The sequence below is a fragment of the Parasteatoda tepidariorum genome, chromosome 6 (genome assembly GCF_043381705.1).
Source record: "Parasteatoda tepidariorum isolate YZ-2023 chromosome 6, CAS_Ptep_4.0, whole genome shotgun sequence".
Classification (NCBI taxonomy): Eukaryota; Metazoa; Arthropoda; class Arachnida; order Araneae; family Theridiidae; genus Parasteatoda; species Parasteatoda tepidariorum.
Genome location: NC_092209.1, coordinates 68,872,379 through 68,884,940, shown reverse-complemented (window position 1 = coordinate 68,884,940; position 12,562 = coordinate 68,872,379). Strand labels below are relative to the sequence as shown.

At 30.1% G+C, this 12,562-nt stretch overlaps 1 protein-coding gene across 2 annotated transcripts in view; it reads left to right on the top strand.

The window, feature by feature from the left end:
• Positions 1-10,903, top strand: part of LOC107437843 (heparan sulfate 2-O-sulfotransferase pipe) — an 83,248-nt gene extending 72,345 nt beyond the window's left edge. For both annotated transcript variants that reach the window (XM_043052722.2, XM_043052723.2), the window contains exons 8-9: positions 5,679-5,839; positions 9,163-10,903. In XM_043052722.2, coding sequence (XP_042908656.1) covers positions 5,679-5,839; positions 9,163-9,368 — 367 coding nt within the window. In that variant the 3' untranslated portion in view covers positions 9,369-10,903. The remainder of the gene's footprint in view (positions 1-5,678; positions 5,840-9,162) is intronic.
• The last annotated feature ends 1,659 nt before the right edge of the window (positions 10,904-12,562 follow it).

The following is a 12,562-nucleotide window of genomic DNA, read 5'->3' as shown; positions in this document are numbered from 1 at the left end:
GAGATAATCGTCTTGATGTTTTGATGCGAGATTCTGGAAAGCCGATGATTTCTTTCTTAGGGAATTGGTAAAGTTATATTTGATCTACAACAACGATTGTTGTGTCCAGATATTGCAGTGACAAAGTTTTGTGCCACAAAATGTGATGCCTATTTGAAAACAGACTTATTTGTTTACTACTACCATTGGGGCGTATCACGCTAACTTCTACAATTTGTGTTTACGATTTGGATTGCAAATTTCAGTTTCAATAGTGCTTACGTCATCAATTATAGTGGGCGTCTCACGAAAACTTGAAATAAATTAATAGTGTGAATTATGACTACAAAAGCTGATTATTTGTGTTTATTTGCAAACATTTGTGCATTCTGAAACTTTTATGGTCACGGCACCAAACAGAGCTTCATAGTGCGAGTTGCACTAAGACAATTTTGTTTTCTTGTCAGCATAAAGTGTATGCCGAACTACAATTTTATTTACAGGTTATAATTTTCGAGCAGCGGTAGCTGCATTTATTCCAAGTAAGTGCAGATAAATTTATTTTATAAACTTATCACTGCAATATAATTATGAAGGATTATTACATTGCAGTCATAATTATATCCAATAATTGGATATAATTACGAAGATTAATAGTGACTGCATATATTATTTAACATGGTTGCAAATTTTTCTCAGGTAGGAAAGCAAGGTGATTCTTACAGTAAGCTCATTTTTTTATTAGTTTATTTTCGTCAAAAATTAAAATCACCACCTCATGATTGAAATCTTTCTGGTGTGTCAGAATTATTTTGATAACGTAATAATCCCAATCATTTTAAAGACTTATCTCTGGAGAGGATACGTCACCTTTCAATAACCCGTCATTCATCTCTCAATTGTCACCTGATATGCAGTAATATTCAAATACTCAAGTGATAGAACCATCGCCTTCCAATGACATGACCCAGGTTCGAGTCCCAGTAATGGAAGTCCCAGTGAAAAAGAATGTTTTTCTCGGTACCAATCCAGTGGCCCGCGATTGACCCACTTGCTTCGCCTTTTTTCAAATTAAAAGAAAAAACTTAATTATTGTCATTTTTCAAGCTTAGGTAGCAAATTTAAAAAGAAATAAAAGCTTCCAACTACAGGCAAGAGGAAAATCTCTAAAAGAGAGAGAGGGAGAGTCGTTAAAGGCCGGTGGATTGTAAAGTAGCCTCTCGGATTGCACCGATCACAGTGCTGAAGTAATATATCCTCAGTAGTAGACGAATCATGAGTTAGAATCCTCTTGCTGTCAAACTAATCTCGAACACGAAACACAAATGCATTTAATGCAAATGGAAGTTAGTTCCATAAAATAATCTTCCTCGAAGGTGAGTTTGGCCCAATGCTTGGTCCAAAAGTGCCTTTGTCTCTTAGGTTGGTTTTAAAATTGTGAGGCTACTCGATTTGAACACAGTCATAAACTCCAAAATGGTTCAGCTGTTCTTCACCGGTTATAAAATAAAGTAAAATAAAATATAGAAAGCTCATACGTGCTTATGTAATGGAACTGCAAGTAGCGATAAGATTTTATCAGAAGCGATTTTCGAACAGTGTCCCCCACCAACAACGCTTTTGTTAGAGATGTGTAAGAAATCTCTCTACTTGGAACTACTTGCCGATTTGATCTATATGTTGTAGATGGTGATCGTGGATTTTAGCATTTGTTGAATAGTTTTCAAAATCATTATTCTTTGACCTTAATTAATAAGTTTTATTGTATTCCCTGTTTTTATCAAGTAAACGCCCTCTCGAGGTTCAACCCATCACCTCCTACATCAGAAAGCCTCCACACGGTCTTTTATAAGTAGTCCGCGCAGACTATTTAAAAAGTGAGCCAGTTGTGCGCATGAACCCAAAACCTTTTATAAAAGTTTATAAAAGTAGAGTTAGACTGATTTTGGACACTCCACTCCTTCATTATGATGTAGTGCCCGTAGGCGCCTGTAGTACTGTCGTTAGCAAGAGATACTAGAGAAGTAGCAGAAGCTTTGGGCGACGCAGGTTTATACTCTGTGTCTGGCTTATTAAATGTGAAATTGTAGATCAAAATAGATTGAGAACCAGAGATGCCAACTTGCTCCGGACAGCAAATATATATTTTAAAGTGGTAGTTTATCAATTGTGATTCTTGGTTCAATAAATTCAATTTAGTAAATTTTTATTCACCACTATTTCTAAATAATTCGTAAGCTTATATAATTGACCACTTTTTAGTAGTAATGTTATGCTGTACCATTTAAAAAGCAAGCAAAAAAAGTCAAATATTTGCAAAATTTACTTTGTAGTTCTTTACCGCTTTTTTAATAATTTTGGCGTGTCCGGAGCAGTTGGCATCTCTGGAGAACTGTTATTATAAAAGTAATTGAGAGAAATTTATTATATATATTTGAGAATTTAATCTGTAGTGGTTGACAAGTGAATGGGGCAAACCAATAATATTCATGAATTAAAAAAAATTTTAGTCATATATTTGCTACCACTTTCTAATTTTAACTAGATTTTATATTAAATGACTCGTTCGGGAAGTGGATATCCTTCACAGTGGTCTGATCAGACTACCTACTACCTATAAAAAACCGTGTGGAGGTTTTCAGTTATAGGAGGCGTTAGTTCAACCCCTGTTTTACCACCTCACAGTTCAATGCGGAAAGTGCTGGGAATGTGTAACATCCTCGGCGTTTGGCGCGAAACTCCACTAGCCCGTTCATTGAATCTTATAGTCTTAAATTAGTCATGAATTGGAAACATTTATTAATATATGTAAAGGAAAAATAGGAGAAAACTCCATTGTCAAGTTAGAAATAATGCAGAAATTAAAGCACATAATAACAACCACAATATTTAGTAGAAAAGTTTAGTAAAATAGCTACCAATAGTCATCAGTATAAAAATATAACACTCAGATTCAGCTTGTTACATATTAAGTGCACTCATATACTTTTGGTGGTATTAATCCAATATAAGTAAATGAAATATTGGTCAATACACTCACATACCTGCCAACTTTCACTCTTTCCGAGAATGGATTTTCAGAGTGGTTGTAAAACAATAAACGAAAAACAATCTGACTCAAAAATATATTTATATTTTGATCACGTTGAAATTCGCTTGCTCAAGAATTATTATGCTTTCATGGTCTGGTCTGGTCTTGTTGGATGTTCAGGGTGCACGAGGCCGGAACGGCCCTTTACCCCTTCATCGTGAGATGGGATCCTAGAGGTGTTTCCATTGTGGTTCTGGTAATCTAGAATTGAAAGAAGAAAATTAGTAATGTGCAAATTGCTCATGTGAAATCACATAGAGCGATACATGTTGTAAATACATGAATAAAAAATACAACTACATAAAATTAAAATAGTACATAAAAATTAAGATAAGATAAATAACTAATAACTTCTAATGAGAAGTTTTACGCTTTCATATATTAATTGTATTTATTTATATGTAGTGGTGGTCAAACTCATTTATAATTATCATTATAATTAAAAAAGCTAATTGGAATAACCTGAGTATTGCTAACACTTTAAATATGAAAATAAAATCTTCCCGAAAATCCGGAAAAGTTGGCAGGTATACCCTCAATATTAGCAGATTGGAGCAGTTACATATGGCACTCGTACACTCAGGTCATAGCATGGATGCCGGCTAAATACAGTCGTAACAAAAGGGTAAAACGAATTCCGCATAAATCTTAAATTGATGCTACCACTAAAACAGATAAAATTTGCATAATAAGTTTCAATTAATGTGACCACCTAGCATATAGATCTAATAGAAATTGAATCCACGATATGGACACACGATGACGGTTTTTGACGTATGTCATCAAATGATGCAGGACTGATATTGATGTTAGGATGTGAATGGGAGTACGACAGGTATGATTTCTTTCTTAGGGAATTGATAAAGTTATATTTGATCTACAACAACGATTGTTGTGTCCAGATATTGCAGTGACAAAGTTTTGTGCCACAAAATGTGATGACTATTTGAAAACAGACTTATTTGTTTACTACCGCCATTGGGGCGTATCACGTTAACTACTACAATTTGTGTTTACGACTTGGATTGCAAATTTCAGTTTCAATAGTGCTTACGTCAACAATTATAGTGGGCGTCTCACGAAAACTTGAAATAAATTAATAGTGTGATTTATGACTACAAAAGCTGATTATTTGTGATTATTTGCAAACATTTGTGCATTCTGAAACTTTTATTTATCCTGGCCACGGCACCAAATAGAGCTTCATAGTGCGAGTTGCGCTAAGACAATTTTGTTTTCTTGTCAGCATAAAGTGTATGCTGAACCACAATTTTATTTACAGGTTATAATTTTCGAGCAGCGGTAGCTGCATTTATTCCAAGTTAGTGCAGATAAATTTATTTTATAAACTTTATAATTATTTCTGTGCTTACAATAACACTATAATGTCTAATACAATTCAAATCAGTGAAGGTGCTGTTCCCAGCTGGGTAATGGACACTATGGATATACTAAAGCAACAACTTCAACAACAAACCGAACTCAACAAAACTCTATCTCAGCAAATAAATAACATCAAAACAATTTTCGAAACTAAGATGACCACACTGCAAGAAAGTATGGATAAGATCCAAGCTGAAAATGATGAATTAAAAAAAGAAAATAGACATCTACAAAAAATCAATAAACTGAATGCAGACTCAGAAGTAATAATCCCAAGCAATCCCACGATATCCATAGCCACTCCAGTAAAGAAAAACAAAAATCGAAGGAAATCATCAACAAAAGCCAATACGAATAACAACCAACAGAAAACAATCAGTGACGAAGGAAAACAACAAGCAGTTACAAAAAGAACCAGATCATCCAGTTCGGAGGAAGATGAACCCACCAACAAAAAATTTCCCAATGCAAAAAATTCTATTCCAATTCAAAAACAACAAGCCAACACCACAGCAGCTCAAGATGGAGCCACCATACGGCAGACATCAATAGCGACCACCTCTAAGGAATGCCAGCATGGGGAACCGCCCGCTACATCCGAACCTAGGAGAAACCAACTGAACCAGCCTAATGACGTCATTGAAGAAGCAATGGAAGAAACAACAGATTTTCAATACCAGAGAGCAAGCAAACCCAGGATTCCACCGATAATAATAAAAGATAACTGCGCACAATGGCTAAACCTAAAGAAGAAGCTTCAAGACCAGCAAATAACCAGTTTTGAAGGTAAACACACAGGAGAATATTTAAAATTACATTTTTTCGAAATTGATATGAGGCGTCGTGCCATAGATATACTAGATGACTTACAGATAAAATACCATACTTTCCAATTAAATGAAGANAAAAATTTTTATTTCAGAAACAATTTTTTTCTTTTTTTAAATCAGCAGTGGGAACAAGTGAGGGAATGACATATTGGTATATTTTAATTACTTAAAACAAATAAAAATTGATAATTTTATTTTTATTCTTTTGTTAGCTTGCATTCTGAAGGACACTTTCCCTGAAAAAAAAAAATTTCGTAAGCTGTAAAACAAACATAAAATATACTGGGGACATGAAAATGACTCTTTTTGTGAGAATGACCCATATATATATATAGAGAGAGAGATCCACTAAGATCTTAAATTAGAAAAACATTTATCATTTAATAATTTTTCAGAAATATTAACGATCCAGACGCAGTTTTGAAAGCAAAGCAAAACATTGAAAAATACTATGCTGTAGTTGGAACTCTAGAGGAAATGAATATTACATTGCAGGTTCTAGAGGCAACTTTACCGCAATTCTTCAAGAGAGCCTTCCAGATATATCATAATTCAGGTCAGTCATAATTTTAAATATCTTCAATTTTCGATGCAACTATAAGGTCCTAAATATTTCATGATTCAACTCAAATCTCTGAAATTTCAGATTCAAGGAATTCAATAATTATGAAATGAATAATCAATTTTGAAAAAAACAAACAAACACACACACATTTTTAGAACCAGTAATTAACCTCATTAAGACTCTCTCATAGGCCAGTTTCCATGACGAGGAATGCTCATTACGGAAATAATCAGGGAAAATTTTTTGAAAGATTTGGTTTTCCTAGATCCTATCCTAGGTTTTCCTAGATTGTTGAGTACCAGCTATTATCATTGAAGTAAAGTCGACTGGTGAGCAATGTTGATCGCATTGCCATTATCATGTCGAGGGTCTGGAAATTGTGGAGCCTTAAAATGCAATATTTCCTAGGATAGTGGTTCCCAAATGGTGTTCCGCGGAACCCTAGAGTTCCGTGAAAGAATCACAAGGGTTCCAAGAGTGAGAAATTTTTACAACTAGTTATAATTGTCGAAACCTGTAATTACATTTTTTTGAATGTCCAATCTTAGTACTTTCAAACACATTACTTATTTAATATTTTCGTTATTTTTAAGAAATTATTTAAATGAAATGCTTGTAACAAAAGAAATTTCGCAACAATGTTTTTTCTAATGGCAATATTACGAATGAATTAAGAAATGGATATGGATCAGTGAAAAATTGTATTAATATTTCGAAGTGAAAAAAAAAAATAACCAAATTAAACAATGAGGAAGTAAGTTTCTCTGATAACCATTCTTAGCATTTATTTTCTTTTTTCTTTATTTATTTTATTTATATGGGAACCATATTTGCGCACGATCATTTACATTTTATGCGTGCACTAAAATCTAATTAAGAACTAGAATTTTAGACTAGATACCTCTCCAGATCTGTGAATTCAACTGTCTGAATTCAAAACTCAACTTTAAGACTAATATTGATAAAACGATATGATGCAAAAAGTTCCAGTCTTCCTTAACTCACTAAATATTTTCAAAGTATAATTAATAAAATTTTGATCAATACATATTTTCAAAATAATTAGTCTTTCGTTAATTAATATATTTACAATTGCTAATGAATTCATTGAGTCTCGATGTTCCTCCAAAAAAAGGTAAATTATTTAGGTTTCCACATTTTTGAATATGAATAAAATATTGATAAAGTATTGATAAGACTAATATTGATAATGATAGGAATAAAATATTGATAAGACTAATATTGATAAAACGATATGATGCAAAAAGTTCCAGTCTTCCTTAACTCACTAAATATTTTCTAAGTAATTAATAAAATTTTGATCATTACATATTTTCAAAATAATTAGTCTTTCGTTAATTAATATATTTACAATTGCTAATGAATTCATTGAGTCTCGATGTTCCTCCAAAAAAAGGTAAATTTTTAAGTTTCCACATTTTTGAATATGAATAAAATATTGATAAAGTATTGATAAAACTAATATTGATAAAACGATATGATGCAAAAAGTTCCAGTCTTCCTTAACTCACTAAATATTTTCAAAGTAATTAATAAAATTTTGATCATTACATATTTTCAAAATAATTAGTCTTTCGTTAATTAATATATTTACAATTGCTAATGAATTCATGGAGTCTCGATGTTCCTCCAAAAAAAGGTAAATTATTTAGGTTTCCACATTTTTGAATATGAATAAAAAAAAAATTCAAACTGCATTTTTTGGGGTTTACATTTCAGTACAAATAGAATTCCGATTATTCAACAGATTTAGAAACTATTAGATTGTGTTTTGTAATTAAAAAATAGCAAAATATATTTTTGTTTGTAATTAAAGCGAAAGCAAAAAAATATATGAAAGCAACATCAAGGTTCCAGCCTACATTAAATTGTTAATTAGTTCCGAATCGTCAAAGGGTTATTCAGCTGTTCCCAATATTTCGTAGGCTATGGAACCCTAAAAGATCGATCTTCTTTGTGCGGAACCCCAAAACTTAATAAATATCCTTAGCAATTGTGAATAGGTTAATTAAAGAAGGACTATTAATTATTTTAAAAATATTAAATGAGTGCTTGAAGTATGAAAATTTTTTATATCAATACTAGTCTTTATAAATACTAGTTTTAAAAATGGGGGTTGCACTAGAAAGTTGAATTAACAGGTCTAAGGTGGTATCTAAGCTAGTACATAATTTGAAATTAGAGTATGTATAAACTGAAAATGCATGACGTAAAATGAGGTTTTCATTTAAAGAAAAATGGCGAAAATAAATGCAAAGAATGGTTTTTATAGAAATATATTTATTTATTGTTAATTTTACTTGACGCGAAAGAATGATGCTTGTTTTTATAAATGCATATCCTTTTCATAATTCATCAAATATTGTTGCTAGGAAAGACTTTTAATCTTACTTTTCTTTCTTCACTAACATTTTAATTAAATAATTTCATAAAAATAACAGGAGTGTTAAATAAATAATGGATGATCAATTAATATAATTTTAATGACAGATTTCGGAAATCGTAATGAATTAAAAATTACCTCGGAATGCATGTAACCCTTCCAGGGAACCCTAGGTTTCCGGGAAACACCATTTAGAAATCACAGTTTTAAGTTTGTTTGCTTTTTTCAAATAAATTTTTTAAAATCGTAACCATTTAAAAATAACCTCGGAAAGCATATAATCCTTCCAGGGAACCCTAGGTTTCCAGGAAACACCAATTAGAAATCACAGGTTTTAGTTTTTTTTTCAAATAAATTTTTTAAAATCGTAACCAATTAAAAATAACATCGGAAAGCATATAACCCTTCCAGAGAACCCTAGGTTTCTAGGAAATACCATTTAGAAATCCAGTTAAAGTTTTTTTTTTTCAAATGAATTTTTTTAAATCGTAACCAATTAAAAATAACCTCGGAAAGCATATAACCCTTCCAGTAAACCCTAGGTTTCCAGGAAACACCATTTAGAAATCACAGGTTTAAGTTTGTTTTTTTTCAAATAAATTTTTTAAAATCATAACCAATTGAAAATAACATCGGAAAGCATATAACCCTTCCAGTGAACCCTAGGTTTCTAGGAAACACCATTTAGAAATCACAGGTTTAAGTTTGTTTTTTTTCAAACAAATTTTTTAAAATCGTAACCAATTAAAAATAACATCGGAAAGCATATAACCCTTCTAGTGAACCCTAGGTTTCCAGGAAACGCCATTTAGAAATCACAGGTTTAAGTTTTTTTTCTTCAAATAAATTTTTAAGTGTTCATTGTAAGTATATAGTTAAATCACTGATAGTTGAAAATATGTTTTTTCAGGTTATCACCTTAATCAGAATGTTCAAAAAGGATTTGTTAAGGAAGAAGTGAAAGCTCTTTTGAAAGCCAACCTTACAGCTGAGTACGATCTGTACTATTTCGTACAGCAGAGGCTTCACAAACAATATCAAAAATTATCTGAAAGCAGACAAAATGTCGAGAATGAAGCTTTATTTGAACAAATCGATGAAATGCTAAATTGGTAAACGTACTGTGAACTGAAAAAAAAAAATTCACCCTAAATAACTTTCATTTTAGTGATTGAATTTTCAAGAACCATGAGCCATTTTTATTGGTTCCACTTATTTCGTTCAAATTTTGTTATGTGATATTTAAAACTACAATCTATTTATATTGCAAAAATTTATAGACCAAATTACTCAAAAATTCGATCATTATTAAAAATTAATTTTTACAGAGAACTATTTTTTGGATACATGAAGTTCATAATTATGTGGAAAAAATTTTCAATGACCTTAACATATTTCCGAGTAATGGCGGAATATGCAAAAAGGAAAATTAACATTAAGGGGTCAAAACTTTTGAATTCTGACAAAACTATATTAAACATATTTAAAAGTTTTCGGTAGCTCATAGTATTTTGATGATCAGAAATCCAAATACATTGAAAAAGAAGTACTTTTGTTCAGAGAAAGTACACATTTGTGCCTGATTCTGTAACTTAGTTAATAGTTAGCACTAATTAATAATTATATTTAAGGTTAACACTTTGTACCATTGAGTATGAATTTTAGTGAGTGAAAATATGATCATTAGAACGAAAGTTGTTTAGGGTAATACTTTTTCTTCTTAGCTCACTGCACAGTATTGAATATTTCTAACCAATAGCACTGGGAGATATAAGAATCTTAATTTTGCGGTATTTAAATAAGGCATTTGTTAGGAAATGTTGATAATTCGAAATATATCTTTGTTAATATTTTTCCATGTTACAAATTGACAATATTTTTATATAAAATAGTTATTATCAATAACATTTGAAATATTATCACAGTAAAAATCTATTGATGTTGTTGATAATAATTGCAATATTACTGAGCTCAATATTCATCAACATTCAATAAATATTATTTCTAAGAACTATGGTGCATTCCATTATAGTAAGATATACTTATAGTGTATAATAAGAATAAATTTTAAAATATTCTTACTGCCATATTGAAAAAGTACTTGTACAGCTGTCGATGAAATTTTTTTAGCGATAGCATTTGTGTTTAACAAAAAATTTTGGTCTTCAAAAATGATTAAAAAAAATTGTCGCATCTACCACTAAAATAAATAATTTAAAATTATTCATTTAAGATTAAATAAAAAAAGATTTATAAATATTTAATTATTGCTGAAGTAACCTAATGTTACTACAATTTCCATGTTATTCTTTTTTTACCACTTTGTTTTTTAAACGATCATACAAGTTGGCAACTATGACATTGGTTTTTGCAAAATGTAACTCAGTGCTACTGATTAGAGATACCATAAATTGGAATCGAATGCAGTAAAAAAGATGTTGAAATATGCTTGCTTTTTTTAAAGCAAAGCTTACGATCTTAATGTATTTTTTTCTCTATTTTAGAGCTTATGTTTGTTGTAGAAAAATATATATCACATGTCATACATTACTATGTAATGGAAAGTCTAAGCGTGAATTTGATGTTTTATATTAACCCTAAGGGTGTATATTAAGTTTTTATGCAAAAATAAAGATATTTATCACAAAAAACTCGGCTCCTGGATGAATAAATCTACCACAAAGTTTTTAATCTGAAGTTTAAAGAAAAATTAAAATTCAATTTTATGTAATAGTCAGACAGGACATTAGCAAGTCCAACCTTAGACAGAACAGTTTAAGCGAAAAGACACACTTTAACTCGCCGTTGTTTAAAGAATAAAGGTTGCTAACAGTTTAAAAGAAATTAGTTTTGCAGTTCTAGTAATTTGCGACATTCATTGCATTAATGTGGCCAAACTGGATCAGAAACGGTTAACAAATATTTTTACAAAATTTCGCAGATTAGGTTATATGTGACAAAAGAAGAATCCAATTGCAAACAGCAGCAATCAATCAATGGATCTTTCAGCCTTCACCTCTTTCGACACCAAATTAAAACACCAAGATTACAAATGCTACCTAAACAGTTTAATTGAGTGTTAAAGATATATGAATTTTGTCCAATGGAAGTTTGACAAGAAATAAAGGCATAGCATAATCTTGACTTCTTATTTTTAAAATAATTATTTTCAGCAAAAAAATTTGTTCAACTTTCGAGATTATCCCGAGCAGTAACTCTAAAAATAAAACATGCAAAAAAGTAATACATCTGTTAAGATTAAAAAACACTAATAAATTCCTAGAAAATTAAAAGTGCATGGATCTTTATCAATACAAAACCATTATCATCCCTAAATACTATCTAGCCCTATTTTGCAGTGCAATAAAAAAAAAATCAAAGTAAATGATTCACAATAGATTTCAAGAAACGCAGCTTTACAACTATTTTCTTTCCCATGCTAATGCTATCAATGCTAAAACAAAATTTCAAAAAACTAATAATAAAAATATTGATTTTTGGAAGAAAAAAAAAACAAGAATCAGTAGCTTATTATATAAAAAATACTTATTGTGCTTAAAAATATAAAATTTGAATTTTTTGTCTCTTCCGTTACTTTTTATATTGCATTGTAGGATTATATCAACATATTAATAAAATTATAAATCAAAAACTTGGCTTAAAATAATTACCAACATTTTGAAGAATTCAAAAAAAAAAAAAAAAAATACTATTATTAACCATCTATGAACTTTGAAAATGACTTAAGACCTTTAGTTAAAAAAATATTAGTCATATTATTAACCATATTATAACCGCTTAAAAATAAATTGCAATTTAAAAAAAAGATACTCAAACATTACAGTAAACAATTTTTTATAAAGTTTCAATAAAAGTTTTTTCTCATCAACAAAAAAGACATCCTGACATATTTGGTTTCGAAAATTAACAATTTTGGTAGGATAGCATTTAAGTAATAAATTACGATTTAAAAAAAATAATTTATTTAAAAAACTACAAAAATGTCCAAATTTTAATTTTCTAGGTTTTCAATAAAAATATTCTTTTTTACAGAGCATCTTTTTTACTGAGTATTCTCAGAGTTTTCAATCTTATCTAACTCCAAGTTTTCCTATTTCCCCCGAGACATATTCTGAAAAATTAACTAACTTCACTAAAATGCCAATTAGAACCTTCATACAATTGGGGGATTCCTCAATTAAAACAATACATAACATATAAACCTCCAACTATGTTTTAAAATTAAAAAAAAAAGTAACACTTAATAGTAAACACAAAATTTTTAAAACAGTTCAAATAAAATTTTATGT